Here is a 19,356-nt window from a genome sequence, read left to right on the forward strand (position 1 = left end):
GACACCATCTTGCAGTGCTTGCTTTTGCTCAGCTGCCTCTCGCTCTCCTCTGATCCTTGCCTTGATTCATCACTCAACCCGCCTTTGCTGTGAGCCTTGGCTCAGGATCAAAAGTGTTTGATGGCCGAAGCAGATGTGCGTGTGTGTATTTTTGCTTCATGTGTCTGTTGATGTGAAAGTGGCAGGCGCAGAGTGGAGGCCAGGAGGGATTGTATGGTATGTACATTGTGTGTGTATGCCGGAGCTGGTGTTTGCTGTATTCTGCAGCTTTTGCAACAGCATGTTTCCACAGCCTTAGCAGCATGGGGGAAGAGCTGATTGATTGGATCTGTATAAACATGAAAGGTAATGAGATGCGTCAATCCACAGTCACTCATGGGCATTCAGAGCAGAGAATCAGAAGGTTGTTCTGACTGAGGGGCTGTGGCAGCAGGTGATATTATCACTACAAGCTGACCCTATCAAGCATTACGTCGGATATTAATGCTTGACCTTCCAGTAGGAAAGTGTTGACATGTTATTTGTAGACTCACAGAGTACATCAACCAGCCTTTATCCACTAAAAGCATTTCCCAAATGAGGTTTTCTTCTCCTAAGAGACCTGTTTCAGTATTGGGTGTTGCCTTTACAGTTGGGTTATAAAAGTTATAGCCTATATTGTATAATTTATAGCTCTGGTTGGTCTATTACTTCTGAATACCCACTGGGCTGCTGGAGTAATTTGTTTGTGCGTTTGGTACATTATCAGCCGCAGATGTGTGCTGAAGTTGTTTTCGATGTGTTTTAAATGTTTCAGAAGCTAGCAGGGGAGCCAATAAAAGGACTCCAGAAATAGTGTTGGCAAACTGAATATAAACCACCCGCCAAAGTCAGAAAATAAAGTGTTAGATGGTGTTATTGACTGAGCTGTGTCTATCAGTGATGGGGTTTTTTTCCTGTATCTTTTTGCCCTCAGGAGACTGCCATTTGACTGTGTGGTCGTCTTGGAGCTCTTGCCAGCTGACTTGCCTGGAGGGGCGAAGCTTTGAGACCACTGGTCGCCAAGCTCGCTCGAGAGCTGTGATCATTCAGGTCATGGAGAACCAGGGCAGCTGTCCACATCAAGTCTTTGAGACCCAGCCCTGTAAAGGTACTGTTGAAACCGCTGATGTACAAATATTAGAAAATATTTTATTGGCCATGATGAGAGGGGTCTTAACATAACCTGATCTGAAAGCCTTACTAAGTTGTGAAATCCAGCATCTCCACAACCAAATCATCTGTTATCACACTGATAAACCACTCAGAAGAGAGTGAGTGATGTAGTAAAAATGGGGATTCCACAGATAAAAGCGAATGAAAGAGTAGGGAGAAGACGCAGAAGCAAGTCTCAGCCAGCACTCTAAGTGAGGAAGTGTGGCAACAAACACTCATTAATCTTCTCAAAATAATCAGCAAATGCCAATCTAATCAAGTTAACCTTCTAAGCTCCAAAGCTAGTAGTTTACATGTGGACTGTCCCAAACAGGTGTTTTCTCAGCATTCCTCAACTTTCTTTCTCGCTACTTGTGCCGCAAATTTGTCTGAAACATATAAGCGTATATTTACAAACGAAGTTCATAATACAAAACATTAAATATTTTGTTACTGGGCTGTTTTTTGTTTGTTTGTTTTGACACAGCATCCCAAGTTTTTTGAATTTAGAGATTTAGAGTTCCAAATGCCGGCTTACTTTTCTGTCATTAATTAGCCTCATTTAAAATGGCAACACTCCCGTGCGTGTCATTCCCTTTGATACCGCACACCTGTGTAACTGTAAACTCGATAATAAGTCCCCTCCTGCTGTGTGTGTTTCTTCACTTTGTGATTTTGTCATTTAACCCCACATGTGTTGCGAGGTTTTCTTTATGACATGAAATCAGATTTAAGCATCTTTGACAGTTCCTCTCTTCAAATCAGTTTCTCCCTATAGCTCCCTCCAGGAATTTCCAACCACGGTCTACCATCTCATTCCTCTAAAGATGCCTTCGTCTTATTGCACATATAGGTGCCCTTTTCCTTTCACATAATGCAAACATAATATGCATCACCTTATAATATGAAGTAGCACGGAAGCAGCAGAAGAGGTGGTTTATGTCCATGGCTTATGTTCAACCCGATAACAGGGATGGATACCCAAATGAAACTGCTACTGAGCTTCATCTCTGCCACTCCTGCAGGAGGAAAATGCCACAGATACCAGTGGAGGACGGGAGGATGGAGCAACAATGAGAGAGTGGTGTGGTGTCAGCGTTCAGATGGTGTCAATGTCACAGGCGAGTATATGCTGTGTCTTCTGTCCACCCTAGACAGGTTCCTCTCATAGGAACACACACACACACACATTCTTATATAAATATGCCTTTATGTTCGTCCAGTTTAATGCAAGCAGCAGCTGAAAGTGTCGGCGTTCTGTTTTTGTTCCCCCCACAATGAATCAAATCAGTGTGAACAGCAAAAAGCTGCATGGAGTCACATTTTTCAGTTCAGTCTGTGTGCTAGAATATCAGATTATCTGATTGCTCAAAAAAGAATTTGTAAGCATTGCCATGGCAGTAAGTGAATCTTCTTTCTTTCTTCTGAGAAAGCTGTCACAACAGTAATTTTGGCAGAGGTGGCTGTAGCAGGTGGTTTAGAAATACATTTAGAATGGATTTCCTTGTTGGCTCAGGAGATAATTGAAACATTTGGAAACATGTGAAAAGGGTGGATACAAAATCGGATGCAATGTTTTTTACAATTGTTCTTCTCAGTTCACAGCATTAGTATACTTTATATGGGTTTAGATATGATCTGCTATTTTAATACGTGCAAAAAAAAAAAAATCAGATGGCATCATTTCAAAATTGCATGACAGCCTGCAGGGCAAACCTTCATGTCCACATGCATGCAGATGCACACACAAAGAATAATTTTAGTATATCGCTCTAGTTAAATTTAACACCTTATTTGATCTTCCTATTCTCAGTGCAGCCGCTATTGATTTCTCCTCTCCCTCTTAACAAAAGTAATCAATAAGCCAGACTGTGAGCTGGGAGGCTTTCAATCCATATAAATATAATCATGTATTTGTATTTGTGGGAAGTAAAGCAGGCATAGAGAAACAGAACAAAGGTAATAGTGCTGTGGGAACGAAAGCTTTAGGCGAGCTTGATGTGCTGTAAATAGTGGGTGAATGTGATCTTATCGCTGTAAGGAAGTGTTTCTGGCAAATATGAGCCCAGAAGGAATAGTCTCCCTCTGCAAGAGAAAGCAGGAACACAAAGCATTACTCTTTGATATTTTGACATGCAATTTTCCATGTTGGAATTAAAATGTTCACAGATTGATCAGGGACCTTGATAGGCAACTGAGCCCATTAATCAGGCCTGACAGTATATTAATTTAGTGATCAATGGGTGAAGGAACAGAAATAAGAACCTGTTGTTTCTCTCCAGGGGGGTGTTTCCCGCAGAAAAGGCCGACCACGGTGAGACACTGCCATCCTCCGTGCACCAAACCCTTCTCACACTGTACACCGGTAAGATCACTACACTTTTATCAGGCAGCTGTGATCTTTGTTATCCTTGCTGTGCTTTCCTATTTCTTACTGCAGCCACATTCTCGGCGAGGAGTCTTTGAGTGAGAGTGACTGAGAGAGAGTTTTTAATTGTCAGTGAATAATAATCATATTAATACTGCACACAAGCAACCATGAGAATGACAAAGAGTAGCCTGAGCTTGACGTTTTACTGCCCCTTTGAGTACCCTCCATGTAACTGCACTTAAAAATGCAAAACAATCTAGCGCTGGTGCTTTTTACAGTGCAACAGCTTCATCTTCTTAGGAGGCATGCAATGTCCCTTAGAAATTGTTTACAAACCCTTGATTAAGAGTGTTTTGACATTCCATTTGACTTCATGGCTTGGTCACCTGAGCTGCAGGCTGAGGATTAAGCTGGCTACAATAGTTGGCATTGGCAGCAGAAATAATTGGGGAGCCCCAGATGAAGCAGAGTGAGCAATATGCTATGAGGACAAGCGACAGAGCCTTGAGCATTCTGACAGTCTTTTATTTTCTCAGTTTGAGTCTCCCTATTATAGGGTGCCTTTGGCAACCCAAAATATTTTTTAGAAGTCTTTTAGTATTTTAAGCTCGAAAGGAGCCACAAATGTTGCCCCACAGTATTTTGATTTATATTTATATTTTTATGCTTTGTTTTTTATCATATGTGTAAGTTTGATTTGTGTATTGTAGTACAGTCTTTACTTTTTTTCTTGTTTGTCTTAGTGGTGTCTTGTTGCTGTTGTCTCTTGTGTTAAATTTTCCACTCTGCTGGACAATAAAATTACATCCTATTCTATTTCATGTTTCATGTGAAATCCCTGTAAATGCTGTGCAATTTACCCTCTGAAGAGCACAGTTTAATGTCAGGGTTGGGGTATATAAATCTGCGTTGACAGCCAAAGGTCGGTTGAAAGAGTAGAGTTAAACACAGTAGCCCCTATACATGGCAGACGGTTCTGTCAGCAGTGTTTTGCATCAATGGGAGAATAACGATCGCAGTCTTCTTGTATTGGCTGTAAATTATGTTCTTCTGGGCTCACTCCCCCCCATGCAGAGTGGAGTGTGTGGGTGTGAGAAGGGTTACACTGAAGTGATGACCACGCATGGCTTCTTGGACTACTGCACCAGAACCCCCGGGGTGGACAACAACAAGAAAGCTGATGTGAAAACCAGCTCTGGAAGATTAAAACCCGGGCCATCTCAAGCCCAGGACCTCTTCAACGAGTGGACCTTACGACCTGTTGGGCCAGGTATTGAAATGGAAATCATCCTTAGAGCTCGAGTGACATACCTGAGATCGCTCCTGCCTTTGAACCAGCCTTTGTAGCTCTAGGATCACTAGGCTGAGGGTTGAATCCATTCTTCGTCAATGTTTTTACTTGGGCTCATCATTATATGCTTAAAAAACTCAATGGACCATATGAATGTCATGAAATTGTAGATGTGCTTTTGCTGTATGTTTGAAAATAGAATACACCTGCTGCTTTATTCTGAAATGTTAGGAAAAAGTTCTGAAGATCTCCAGACAAAAGCTGCAGGCATATATATAAATATATATATATATTTTAAAACCTTTGTATTAAAAGCACTTTTTGATTGAACAGATGGAAGAGTGAAGCTGTGGGTTTACGCTGTGACTGCTGTTGGATTCATCTTAATACTCTTCATTATTGCATTGTCATTCCTGGTCTGGTATGTACTATAATAATTTCTTGCAAGACTCCTAACTGTGCACTTTCAAAGTTTTCAAGAACAAAAGCTCCATTGCTGGTCACACACACACACACTGTAGATGAGAACAGACTGAACACTAACCATCTGTGTTCTCCAAAAAGGACCTTGTTGAATATGAGTTATATTCCTCACAATATTTTGTCTGCTGTGTGCTCCTGTTATCAGATAATGGAATTCTTGGTAAAGACTGAAATATAGTTGATCTGCTCTGTGCTGCTAAATCAGATACTCATTCAGCTTCTCTTTCTTGTCTTTTTGTTTTTTTCAGCAAGCCATCCAAAACCACAAAGACGTCTCCTCCTCCGCAGAAGCCTTTGACCCTGGCTTACGATGGCGACATGGATATGTAACCAGACTGCTATACCTCACACAGAGTACGCTCAGCCTTGGACTACTGACTTCGTGCAGTTTTTTAGCAAGCACGTCCATCACATAACACTGATTGTTGGCCAGTTTAAGCTGGGCGACTGTTTGCTATAGTGCCAACTGTATTGCAAAAAAAAAATGCAGCAGACAAATAGCAATGCTCACAAATAATTTGCTGCTGAAGGGCAACGGAGCCCACGTTTTTGGCTTCAGCCAGCTTTCCTTGCCGCAGAAGAGGAACCAAAGCTGAAAATGATGGACATGAGATAAGAAGTCTCTAGACATATGAAATAAATGAACTCCTGGTTTCTTTTTTTAACTACTAGCAATGTGAACACAGATTTGAAACACTGTTTTCAGCCCACAAATCACAAGGACTACTCAAGGGCAAAGACAAGCCTGATCCACAAGCGATGATTCTGGAGTTTTTGCGTGTCAAGAATCAGAGGGACGGCCTGGTCATCTGCCCCTTATCGTGTCCTGAAGGAGACAAAATATCTTCAGTTAGCAGTCACTCATGACATTCAAAGGCGGAACATTTGACATTTGACTTGGCCCATCAGTGCTGGATCTTTGTAAAAGGAAATGTCACAAGCCTTTTGGGTAAACAAACAGCCTTTTTTTGAACTTCTGAGAATAAACAAGATGCTCTATGCACTACGTTAGTGCTGATTCACTTTTGTTTTCTCCTTTCAAATGACTTTTCTAGTGTTTTAATTGTAATGCAAGTTGTTGCTGTCAGATTGTGTTTTGTTGATGATGCCATATGTTGTGTATATGTGGAAACCAAAAGCAGGCTTGCCTTGAATTTAACAGTACAATGATGCAGTAATTTCTCCTTGCTGATGCTTATAAGACTCTCAGCCACTGAGGACAAAAATAAGAAACAACTTCAAAATCAAAATTTCTACTGAATCATGGCAGACTGTTTTGGCAGTAAACGTCGAGAATTAACAGAGAACAACATACACAGACCTTTAAAGCAAATTATCAAATACCAGCCTGATAAAGTTCATACCTCATAAAAACACCTTCATCAAATGCAAATCATGCACCGAAACAGGTATAAGCATAGAAATGAAAAATTATCCGCTGGAGTAAACATGCTTTACTTTTATCATAAGGATGTCATACCTTTTCACCATTTTTGGAAACAATTAAATCCAAATGCAAGGTCAGCAGACACAGAGCAAGCAGAGAACATAGATTTTGACTGTATTGTTTTGGAGTTTTGTGTGACACTCAGAAGACGGAGATCAAAACACGAAAGACGGCAAATATCAAATATTGGTGAGCACTTATAGTATTGGTGAGCACTCATATTTCTGTTTTTCTCATCATACACAACAGAGTTTTGTTTTATTCAGCCATGAGATTCTGTCAGATTTCCTTTCACACCTACAATTTTTCGTGCCGTCATCTCAAAGCATCTTAATGGAGCACAAACACTTATATTAGACATGAATCCTTGAGTGCATTATTCCTACCACCCAGTGGAGAGTTATGTTCCTAACACTTGATGGTTTTGGCACCGACCAGACTTTATGCTGTTTCTCTTTCTGCCTCGGTGAACTGAAAATTTGGTCTTATCTTATCTGACCTCCTGTGAATGTATTTTACCAGTAAATCTATAATCTTAATGGTTGTGCAAATATGGTTGTTACATGTTGTAACAATTGTATTTCAACAGCTGACTGTATGTAGGCATGCTTGATCTGTTTTGGCAGAAAGTGCTGCGAGTGGCCTTGCAAAGATTTAGAGTAGTTTCTTTTAGGGAGTGTTTCTAATATTTGGCCAACAAAGAAACAAATGACTGCTGAGTCAATGTAAAATCCAATTGTAAAATGCTCACAATTTTAATTAACAAGATCAACTAACTGGCAATTAACTGGACACATTACCAGTATAAACAAAGGACATCTGACTTCTGACCAGATAGGAGAATTCTATTTGGTCACTTTCAGGAAAATCAAAAAATATATTCACTCATTGTTTACAGTACCATGCTATTTGTGTTACTGCTGTGTGTACATGGAGAGCTGGACAAAAATGCAAATAAATTGTGGAACCCTGTGGAAACAACAGACTGCATTCGTTCCTCTTTGTTTCACATTTCGGAGCTCGAACTGAGTGAAATCTTTTCAAGAGAGATTCTCCGCTCCTGCTGTGATCTTCATCAGTTCATTGACTCTCAAGCCCTGATAAACTGTAATTACTGATACAGGCTCGGAGGCAGAGCCCAGAATATATAATCAGCTGATAAGATTCATCTCGTCCTCAAGTGAGATTCCCAGTCTGATTCCACTTTGCTTGCAGGTTGTGATGAAAATAGTGTTTAAATCTTTTGTGTCATATAATTCATTTATTTAAGACTGTCACTTTTGTTTAAGAGAAGGTTGAATTTGAACGCTTGTGTCATGCCCAGCTGATCAGCGGCAAAGGCGTCAGCTAATCTTGTCATGTCCAATTCATCTCATTTTAGGAGCTCTCAAGACATATTTGCAGGTTTCAGTGAAGATAAATGTGAACAGTTTGACAATGGCGGCATCTAGTTTTAATCAGGATTCATCTATTACCTCAAGCTGAATCGTTCTAATAAAATGCCGAGTGCCGTATTTTGGCAGAGCAGAGTGACAGTCTAATGAATATTTAGTCGCAACAATGCATAACCTTCTAAGATAATGAATGTTGATTATAATGTATCACTGATTTATTATGATCTTGTCTACAACCCAGCAGAGTGATTAGATTCTTGGTTCCCATCATCCTGCTGGTGAAGTTTTGTCTTCCCAAAATGAATTTGTACCTTTATTTATTGTATTTTCCAGAAAATTACTTAGGAATGTATTTGTGGTATTTAGACATAATTGAACATCACTTTTTGATGGCAGAGAACAATGAGAAGAGAGACTATGAAGCCATTCCAGCTGGAACCAGGAAACACAGTTGTGTGTCGCTTGTGACTCACATAGTTCACAGAATTGCCATGAAATTTGCACAAACCCCTCAGGATGAACCGTAATAAACTATTAACCTTTCATCAAGACCATCATCAGGTCAGAAAATTTAATTGTCCAATACCTTATTCAAACTTGACATGCAACAAATGGCTTTTCCTCAGCTTTGCCTTCAGTGTAGTATTGATTAGCAACTGATAGCATACTAACACCATGATAATCATTATGTTAGCATGCTGATGCTATCATTAGGCTCAAAGAAGCACTTTGCCAAAGGACTGCCTCACAAAGCTGTGAGCATGATTGTGCTCCCATTAAATATGACCTTGCCGTGCGCAGCATTATATAATCACGCAAAACAAAAGTAATGCTGTCCAATATGCACAGCGATGAGTCTGTCTGTGTGTAGGAGACAGAGATAGAGAGACAGTTGTTTACTTTGATATCTTAATGAGTATCTGTAAATTAGAGTTAGTCAGTCTGGGTTTCTGCTTCATGGCTGCAAGAGGGAATTCATTCCAAAGATGTGAAGCTTGGTAGAAAAACACTGCCCATTTTGTGGTTTAAGGTACAGTTGTCCTTATTATATGAACACTAGCCCCCTGCAAGAACACGGAGGCGGCACATGGAGAACAATGAGGTCGAATAGATAAGATGGTGCAAGCTTATGTAATTGACAAAGGGACTTTGAAGTTCAGTCTGCCTTGGACTCTGTAGAGAGGACAAATTGTTTTAATACAGTAAACTTTCCAAGTTTTGACTCATGTTCTGCCAGCAGTACAAACTGAAGGTATCCACGATGTTTTCCTCAAGGTGTGGAAATTATGATGTACCGATATCTGTTTACTTCTGTCAGTCGTAAGAAACAGTAGACATCACATGCAAACAACAAAAGAAAAAAGGAATCTGTTTTATCACAGCGTTGACTATCTTTGTGGATTGCACAAAGTCGTTTAAGAACAGAACTCTAATGGCCCCCATTGCCAGGTAAAGCTGAAAAGATATGACAAAATCTGTCCTGGGGATTCACTGAGGTGCTTGATATTCACTACAGAGGTGGGTCTAAAAATGGATATTGTTTTAGTCTTTTATCTAAACAACTACACAGTGGACCACTGGCTACTAAATCGTATCTGACTCCTCTCAGGATTCACTCCCTGGATTAAAACCTTATCAGATTGGGTCTGTGGCCTAATTACAATCTAATTTAGGTTCCTGGCCTAATTCCTGTCTGACATTTTAACAAGTGAGAAATCTGGGAGTTGTGGACAAACCAAGAGACATGGCATTTTCTTCATTCTCTTTCCTTGAAATTAAACCATATAGTTATTTTTTTAGTCAAAACTAACCATCATCAATTATTAAAGTATACGAAATATCAGATTTCCTATAGTGTGTTTTTCTTACAGTAGTCTTTTAGAGCACATCATTCCCAACATTCCTCTGATCTTTTTAATGGGTGCTAAAGTTTCATATGCATTGGTCTCCATACTGTGAGAAAATTGCCTCAGCTCGCTGGGAATGGAATTAACTCACAGTAAACATTGTCTGTTTTTATTCATGTCAAAAATACATTTTCTTTGCGTACTCGTGCGTTGTACCGCATTATGCAACCAATGCGGTTGACAACAGTAAAACTGACATGATGGATTGCTTAAATCAAGTAAGTTTTTAGTACAGTGCAGCACAATCATACAGTAAAGTGAAACAAACCCAGTGGCTGTCTGTGCTTTCTTTTTGTTCATTCTTCTTCTCTGTCTTTCCCTTAAGTCAGCCCAGTCTCATGCATTTTCTCGCCACCTTTGCCATCCTCCTTCCTTCCACCAGCTGCCCTCAGACTTTTTCCTCCTTCCCTCATCTGCCCACTAAACCCACTCTGGTACTCCCTTGGTTCAACTTTCCCTCATCATCAGCCCTGATGTTATCTGACCATCTGCCTGATTCTTGGACTTATCATTGTTTACCCATATTTTGATATTTCAATATGCAACTCTGTCTGGCACCACCTGAAAAATGAAGGCTGTACAGCACAAAGAAAGCAAAGCTGCCATTAAGCAAGAAATACACACACAAGTACACAATGTTTTAGTTGCAAAAAAATGCACTACCTAAATAAACTTGTCTTTTGATTTCTAAAGGGATTTCTTCATGTTTGCTGTCAGCCCTACAGCCATACAATAACACTAATGGATCACCGGTCAGCTTCGCACCAGTAAGGCTTAAGACCAACAGACAGAAAGTTTATTATCGCCATCTGAGTTGCACAGTTTTGTTTGTTGATACCAAATCAGTTTCAATCTGCTTTTATGTCTTCATTGAATAAACTCCAACCCCTGCTGTGGTGGTGGGGAGTATTTTTAAATGCTATGTTCCTATAACATGAAGGTACAGCTGTAATCTAAACATTAATCAAATGATCACCCAGCCATCAAAATTGAAGTAGTTTTACTCCACACAGACATGAGAGCACGGATTTAATCCTCCTTATTAACACTTTCTAATGCTGTTTAACCTGTTTACATATTCATGATATTACAGTCAAACAATTGTGGCTTTACTTGGGAGTTTACTAAATACTCACAAGCCTTTAAAGACAAACTTGCGTTTTCTCATTGGATTGTTTTTCTTTTCTGGGAGGACTTCTACCGCCACCTTTGGCCCGCCTTAAAAACGAAACTGTGGGAGGGTTTAATTTCAGCACGCAGATCTCACGGGACAAACTCGCTGCTCACGTACATGTAAGTCAGAAAAAGAAAAACCGTCGCGGTTTGTCTGAATCCAGCACCGCACACACCGTCAATATAATGCAAAACGGGCGCAGTGACATTCAGCGAACAAGCGACAAGTTGGCTCGTTTGCACTTCGTGTTCCGACCAGCTGTAAACATGTCGAGGGACGACCGGCGGGGCGTTCCTCTGTGCGGGGCTGCTAGTGTTTCCGCTGCTCTCGGAGACGCTTCTCTAAATGCAGGGTCGGCTCTGTTATGGTTGTGCAGATATGACTTGCAGTAGCTGGAGACGCGTTCAGGTTCAGCGATGTCGCCTCGTCTCCAGCGTGGAGCTCATGCTTCATGTTGGGTGTCGGGCTGTCATTTTCCACCAGCGGGTGGAAACTCACCGAAGGCTGGCAGTGGCCCGTGTGTGAAGACTGGCTGACTGTCCTTTAACTAAAACCAGAAATACACATTATGTGTGTGTGCGTGAATGCGAAACAAAACATTGTTAAATTACAATCGAGTATAAAGTGTTTCGAGTAGAAATATTTATTGAGGCTCAGAGTAACAGGAAGTATGACAGTTTAATAGTAAGTTTTTAATAGTAAGTTTGTGTCTCAGCGTGGCGCCACCCACGCGGTTGGACTGACGTGATGTGTTCAGTGAAAGCAATGTTTAAGCTCAAATAAATGCACAGTTAAACAGAACAAAAAAAACACAGACACACTCTCTTTTTTGTAAATTGTTGCTCTGACTTGTTCATTGAAATGTTTACCGTTTTTTTTAACCAGGGAACTTGGCCATGGCGTCTACACTGAAGAGTCTGGCTAATGATGATAACAGGTACCAGAAATCCTTCAAGCTTTTTCTGGAACGTTCGTCTGAACATCAGTGTATGCAGGACTTCATCCACTCTCAGCTACCAGATATACTGGCCAGGTAATCTCACACACACACACACAATCTTTTTATGAGCCACATCACATCATCACATTCGAATACACCAGAGAAGAGTTGAATACAATATATTTGAATAGAATAAACTTATAAAGTGATACAATTTGCTCTTACTGAGGAAACATAAGTTCGCTAAACTGGTGCAACACTGCCAGTGCAGATAAGACCAATATAACAACTGATTTTAATTTTCAAAACATTGCAGTTCAGAGATATTTCTTGAGAAACAAGACAAGAGTGCAACATAGTTCACAAAAAGGCTTTGACAAATTTAATTTTCTTTTTTTTTTTTCACGTCCAGCTTAAAAATACCCTAAATAAATGAAAGTGAATAAATATTTGAATATGTTGAATATGGTATGTCATTACAAAGCTCTCAAGCATTTTTACCAGCCTGAAGAACCCTGCAAGCATATAACTTACAGCTATGATATTACATGACTGTTGCTGATTAACTGGATTACCATGAGGCAAAAGATTCAACGTTTAAGCAGAGGAGGGAGGAGGTTTCAGTATTTCAGAGTACATCAGAGAGGAACCAGTGATTAAGGAGGATCATCTCCATACTCTGGCTCTTATTAATTCATATTGTGTGAGTGTGAGAGAGACGGTGCTGTATCAGAACAGGCAGAAACCCACAAGCGTGACACAAGACCGTACAGGTCAACATGAAAGCCCAAAATCTTAAAATTTGAACAAGCAGAAGTTAAAACCCAGTAGGCAAACTGAACAGGTAAGGGGCAGGTACCAAAGTCTGGGAATCAGACAGCCAGGATCAGAAAAAGAGAAAACACTGAATGCTGGAATTCTTAGCAAAATACAGAGAAGTGGGCGACCAGTATGACGCTCTGAAACCTGCGTCAGATTTTTATAACCGTCGTCGGGTTTAAAGCGAGTTCAGTCCTCATTAGCCATTCGCTGGGAGGAATTTATTTGAAGTCTTCAAAGAGAATTGTCCATGACACAAATCCAAAGGAAGGACATATACTGCAGGTGTTCCTGTGCAGTTTTTATACATGCCACTCTGGTGCCATTTAGAAATGTTATAAAGGAAAAGTGTTGAATGTTGAGCTGTTCAGCACACAACCAATGTAACCAAACAGACTCTGCAAAAACATATGGGTTATATCATGAAGTATGTTTGTTAACGCTGTACCCACAAATCCATGTATTAGACTACGCAAATGTACATCGATTAAACAAGCCAAACAAGGTGTGCGTGTCTGCGAATGACAATGAGCGAGTGTTTGTGGAAATGTCTCTCCTTGCATTCCTTGGAATACGCCTGCGCTGTAAGAGGCCAGTGCAACAGTGCAGAGGACTAAACCCAACTGGCTGCTCCCGGCGACTCTCTAAGAAGCACATCAGAGAGGAATCTGGAGAGATGTGACTCACGAGTTAAATAAAGAGCGTTATTGAAAAATCAGACGGTGAGCGACAGAACGCGTCATAGCAACAATCAAAGCTTCAGTGTTGGAGATGCTTCAGAGGCAAGATCAGAACATCTCGCACACTCCTGGTTTTAGACGGAATTGACAGTTGCAAGCCTAAAAATGTGACACACGTTTGGCAGGTTGGATGATGTGAATTCCCAGACTTGACTGTTCTGAAGACTCTGAGTGTTTTTCTGCTCTTCCCCTCAGCATTGGAAAGGGAAAGTCCCATCTAAATGTCATTGGAGTTGGAAGTGGAGCTGGTAAGAACACACACCATCTATGGGACACTTTCACTGCCAAACTCACCTTGCGCAATGTGTGACACCTTTAAATAAAGGTGAGGAGGTGGTGTTGAATCGGCCTGCTGTAGCTGTTCCCATTGCTGTCCTGTCATTTATAGCCGCAGTTGTTAAATAAAAGGAAAACTTTCACCTTTATAACTGTCAGGGCTTTGCATCAGTCCAGTTGTCAGATTAATCTTTAACTTGAGTCTTGAGACAAAGTGACCTCACCAGTCCATGGTTTTACTGCGTGTTGTTTCCAGCGCTCATAATACAGCAAGGTTAATTTGCTTCTGAGCAAACCCACGACTTGCCCACGAGTGCTATTACCCTTCACTTATGTCAAAGCCAATCCTTTTAATTTACCTGAGCTGTCATGTTGGTATCATAATGGAGCGATGTTACCGATTCTCTAATGGACTGTAAAATCCATTAGAACGGCTACAAACTCTCCCACAAGGTATTATTCAATCTAATCAGAAAGATTCAGCGCCTGCCCAGATCAGATTCTTTACTTAAATGTATCTCTTTATACATAGCTGCTTGTCAGTTTCAATAAGAACCAGATCAAAATCACCTGCCACTGGCTAAAGGAGATGAAAAGGAATGTGAAAGGGACAACTCTTTGGGTTTGGGTCAAGGTTTTTTTTTTCTGATACTCTTGCAATATGAAAGATATCATTTCCTGTAAAACTGGCATCGCTATTAGCAATTTCCGGCTTAAATATGCAGCATAGTTTGAATTTGTTTTCTTGTTTGCTGATTTAGCTGCATGTCTCTGAAATAACTGAGTCATTTTCTTATGCATATTAAGCTTTGCATTAGCGGTGTAGCATTGTCATTTTGGGGATGTGAACCTGCTGAGATTAGCATTTGGTTTAATGCACCGTTTTGCTTAAATACAGCCTCACATACAGCATGGTTTGAATTTGGGGATTGTGATGAGTGCTGGTTGATGTGCACTGTCATTTCTTTTTATTATTGAGCAGTTTGTGTGCTGTCGGAAAAGTAGGTCAAAATTTTCTTTTGCAGGAAATGAATGATTTTCAAAACTGTGCTGGTGCCTCTAGGTGAGATTGACCTCGAGATGCTCTCCGAGCTGCGACTGAAGCACCCGGGGGTGACGGTGGATAACGAGGTGGTGGAGCCCAGTGCCCAGCAGCTACATAACTACAAAGGTACTGCTTTTACAGAGACACACTTATATCACATACCACAAATTTATACTGTACATATATTCATATGCCCCCAAAATATGTTTCTATATTTTAATTTAACAGCAAATACGGGATATAAAATATATATTTCTTTTTATTGGATTTTTAATGCAGAAGATTCATTTTAATCCTGCCCTTAGTGTTCACTCAAATACATTAGCAATGGAATTATTCATGCATTAGTTGGGCGATGGTCCTAGTAATGCATGACCACCCTCATGTCAGCATGTACTAACCTTTCTGAAGTGTCTTTGAGTGAAACACTGAATCCCTCTCAGCTCCAAGTCTGCTGCTGTCTGACCAGTAGTTTCACATAGTTGTAGGACTGCTCCCACTCTTTATTTACAGGCATAGAAAATATGTTTCACTGATTGCATTATGTTCTCACACCATCACTTTTTTGTTGGGTTTTCCATCGATGCAGTTGCCCTCTCTGAAGGTAGCTCTCTCAGCTCAGTATCTGTTGACACACACCTTTGCGAGAATCAGTGATTTCTAAAGCACTTTGCAAAGTCTGTTGGAATCTTTTGTGATTTAAAGACTTGGCAATACTTTCCTCCTTTTGAATCGGCATAGGTTCAACACAGCTGAAACAAAGTTAGTTCATTTTTTAGAGATGATAATCACATTAGGACATTGTTCAGTACAGATACAGATTCAATACAAATTGTGATATTTGACATTGTAATGTTGTTGTGTTGGTACACTGATGTTTTGTGTCTGTTTATGCAGTTTTGGTGTCGCAGAAACCAGGCTTAGATTATGTCAAATTCAGCTGGAACAAGATGACTGCCTCTGAGTTTGAGGAGCACTGGAAAGCAAAAAAGATGACTAAGAAGGCTGACTTCATTCACTTGATACAGGTTGGTGATGCCAACATAACACTTCTGGTCCACAGACTTCTGTATTTTTGACACATCTAGGTCATGTTCATTTGGCGGTGCTTCCCAGCAATTAATCCCATTAGAACATCTGTCTAGCATAGCATCATAATTAGGTGCTCTGTGAATCCAGTTACCAGCTCATTATCTGTGCTGAAATCGACAGATGCTGTATTATGTGAAGAATCCTGGAGCGACCGTCAGCTTCTTCCAGAGTCTCCTCGACAAAGATGGGAAGCTTCTTATCATTCTTGTGTCTGGTAAGTGGATCTAATCTTAAATTGCCAAGACACTTTTTTTTTTTTTTTTCCCCTTATCTCTTGGCCTATTCTGTATACAGCTCCTGGTGCTTATGCATACAGTACATACAGGGCTGAAAACCAGTTTAACAATGTATTGCAGTAAAAAGAGCTACTTCTGTGACTGTCAGAGTTGGTTAAAAAACAACACTGGTGTTCCCTTTATATACTGCTCAGATCTAAGCAGGAGAAGCATTTACGCTGGAATCTAAACTTATTTTTGTCGGTTCAGTGTAGTAAGAAATTCCACACTTGTTTTGTGTGGTTGTGAAAAATAATGCGTCCACAGACTACACATCTTAAATAGGTACAAATGTGTCATCAGAACAAAAGTGGACTAATACATGTGGCAAATATGTGTTTAATCAAAGAGGTTAAAAAGAAGGGTTTTTTTCTATTCACTGGAATTGCAGAGCCATGGTTGGCCTGTACATAATGATGAGCAATAGCATAATCCCCGTGTTTGTGTGTGTGTTTTTGTAGTGTGATTTTTCTGATATGCAAATCCCCCAAATGTCCCAGACTACAGGGACATTTTAGCATGCATTGCTGCTGCTGTTTGTGCATTTTTGTTGTTGTTGCTTTCTTGTTTGCTGATTTAGCTGCATGTCTCTGAAATAAGTGAGTCATTTTCATATCCACATTAAGCTTTGCATTAGCGGTTTAGCGTTGTCATTTTGGGGATGTGAACCTGCTGAGATTAGCATTTGGTTTAATGCACCGCTTTGCTTAAATGCAGCCTCACAGAGCCACAGGAATGGCTGCAGACTCTTTGTTTTCATGTCTTCTGTTTCAGGTGAGAGTGGTTGGGGAAAACTGTGGCAGATTTTCAGGAACCAGCTCAGTAACACAGAAATGAGTCAGTGTGTGACCACTGCAGACATCAAAAGCTACCTGGACTCAAAGGGTGTGAGCTACCAGAGCTATGATCTGCCATCTCAGATGGATATCACCGAGTGTTTCACAGAGGGGGATGAGAAGGGAGAGCTGCTGCTTGATTTTCTCACTGAGGTGCTGGACTTCAGCAAGACGGCTTCACCTGAGCTTAAAGCTGGTGTCCTGGAGTTACTCCGGCATCCAGACTGTAGTGTGGAGTCCAATGGCAAAGTTATCTTTAACAACAACCTTGGAGTTATAGTCATAGATCAGCACACTTAAAACAGGCTGTTAATTGATTGTGGAATTTGCAGTAGCTCCAAAACATAGTTGGTTTTTAATTTTTGATAAATTAATTTTTTAAAAAGTTGTTTCAAATTGTATTGTTTGTAATTGACATACAGTATTAGCAAGCTTTTAGCCCATGAGGGAAATGTCTCCCATCTCCTGCCTAAACTGCAAAAGTCTATTTTGATAATATTTGTTTTCTGTTCATACTGAAGCTCTTCATTTCAGTATGATGTATTATTTATTAATTGTGCATAATCTTCTATCTAATCTTTGTGTGTTCACCATGAAAGTGACTTGATTGTGTTTTGTTTTTCTAAGCACTTTTGACTTCATTGTTGTGAGCCGTCCAAACAAAAATGTAGGTAGAGTAATATAGTTTTAATCAGCCTCCAATCCCATTGCACTGCACTCATCGGATCATATTACTTAAAAATAAATGGAAAATTTCACAAGTTTTCCACAGATATATCGAGATGTTCATTTTAGGTAAACTAAAAAAAAATATATATGTGTTTGCTTTTGAATGTTACACATTGAACAAATTACAAACTTGCTTGGAATTACTGTGATCTCCTTTCCATGTCAATCATTGTTTGACTTTAAAATGCACACATTGTTAATACATAACTTCTACAAATTGACAACCTGCCATATTCACATGGATACATGCTATGTGTTGGTTAGATAAACACAGAAACAAGGGTTCTCGCTGTTTGTCCAGCCAGAACAATAAAGACACACATATATATATATATGTATGAGGTTTTGGCACCATCTTGAGGGCAGCATAAGCAGCTGTAAAATGCAGGACAGATTAAATAAAGGGCAAATAAAATAACTAAAGCAGATCACTGATCACCTACATGAAAGTAACTGACACCTGCACACACAGACACACGAGTCTAGAACACTAACGTTAAAATTACCTGCAATACTGCCGTGAAAACTACAAGCTAACCACACACACGCACAGATCATGGCCAGAGGTATCTGCATTAAAGTGCCATTAACTGTGGGTACAACTGAGCCTGTTTACTGGGTTGTTTTTATTTTTTAATGTTGCCTGTGGTCTGCAAAGCATTCAAAACAAGCTTGAAATCCATCATTTCTCCTCTTTGTAAAAAATCTGCTTTCACTGCTCTCATAACCTACATTCAAAATCTCTCAGCTTCAACTCATAAAATGTGTGCTGTGAAAGACAGTTAGCATTCAGATGCTCCAGTGGACAGTAGCAGAAAAGGGTTCAACTCCCACGTGTGAATCCTTCCATATTTGGGAAGAACATACCAACTTGCCAACTTTCCTGAACATTGTGAAATAAAAAAAAGTTCATGACATGATAGACTGCGTGATGGATTGCATGAGCTCAATGCTGACACAGTGGTTAATGCATAACTCATGACTGATTCAGTGCTTCAGGCGGGACATTTTGCACAGGCTATTGGAGTCGTTATTTTCCAGAGGGAGTCCCTTTGCTAAAAGTTACTTTCATTCTTTCTACAAAGCTTTTAGGCCAAATTGGTTATTCAAAGTCGATGATCAGGATCATTCTCAAGACCATTTGTAAGGGGTTTTTTATCCAGCATATCCTGTTAAATGCAGTCCAGACGTCCGACATCTCCGATCTAAAAGGACAAAACAGAATTCATACTGAAAGTGTTTTCACAACCTGGAAACCCAGATGTTGTTGCTTATTGTTGTTGCTTTTGTTTACCTGACTTGTAAAACAGTAGTACATGACTTATGAACCATTAATAAAGCAATCATTTACAATTTATAAAGCC

At 40.1% G+C, this 19,356-nt stretch overlaps 2 protein-coding genes across 2 annotated transcripts in view; both read left to right on the forward strand.

The window, feature by feature from the left end:
• Nucleotides 1-7,036, forward strand: part of thsd7ba (thrombospondin, type I, domain containing 7Ba) — a 120,085-nt gene extending 113,049 nt beyond the window's left edge. The window contains exons 23-28 of the mRNA XM_046404676.1: nucleotides 956-1,129; nucleotides 2,199-2,294; nucleotides 3,456-3,538; nucleotides 4,619-4,814; nucleotides 5,169-5,256; nucleotides 5,567-7,036. Coding sequence (XP_046260632.1) covers nucleotides 956-1,129; nucleotides 2,199-2,294; nucleotides 3,456-3,538; nucleotides 4,619-4,814; nucleotides 5,169-5,256; nucleotides 5,567-5,648 — 719 coding nt within the window. The 3' untranslated portion in view covers nucleotides 5,649-7,036. The remainder of the gene's footprint in view (nucleotides 1-955; nucleotides 1,130-2,198; nucleotides 2,295-3,455; nucleotides 3,539-4,618; nucleotides 4,815-5,168; nucleotides 5,257-5,566) is intronic.
• Nucleotides 7,037-11,260: 4,224 nt separating this feature from the next.
• On the forward strand, nucleotides 11,261-19,349 carry hnmt (histamine N-methyltransferase). The gene is made up of 7 exons (XM_046404214.1): nucleotides 11,261-11,359; nucleotides 12,126-12,273; nucleotides 13,935-13,987; nucleotides 15,079-15,186; nucleotides 15,958-16,088; nucleotides 16,273-16,366; nucleotides 17,202-19,349. Exons 2-7 carry the CDS (start codon nucleotides 12,137-12,139, stop codon nucleotides 17,561-17,563), a joined length of 885 nt encoding a protein of 294 aa, XP_046260170.1. The 5' UTR covers nucleotides 11,261-11,359; nucleotides 12,126-12,136; the 3' UTR covers nucleotides 17,564-19,349.
• Nucleotides 19,350-19,356: the final 7 nt, after the last annotated feature.

Source organism: Scatophagus argus, chromosome 11 (genome assembly GCF_020382885.2).
Source record: "Scatophagus argus isolate fScaArg1 chromosome 11, fScaArg1.pri, whole genome shotgun sequence".
In the NCBI taxonomy this organism is placed as follows: Eukaryota; Metazoa; Chordata; class Actinopteri; family Scatophagidae; genus Scatophagus; species Scatophagus argus.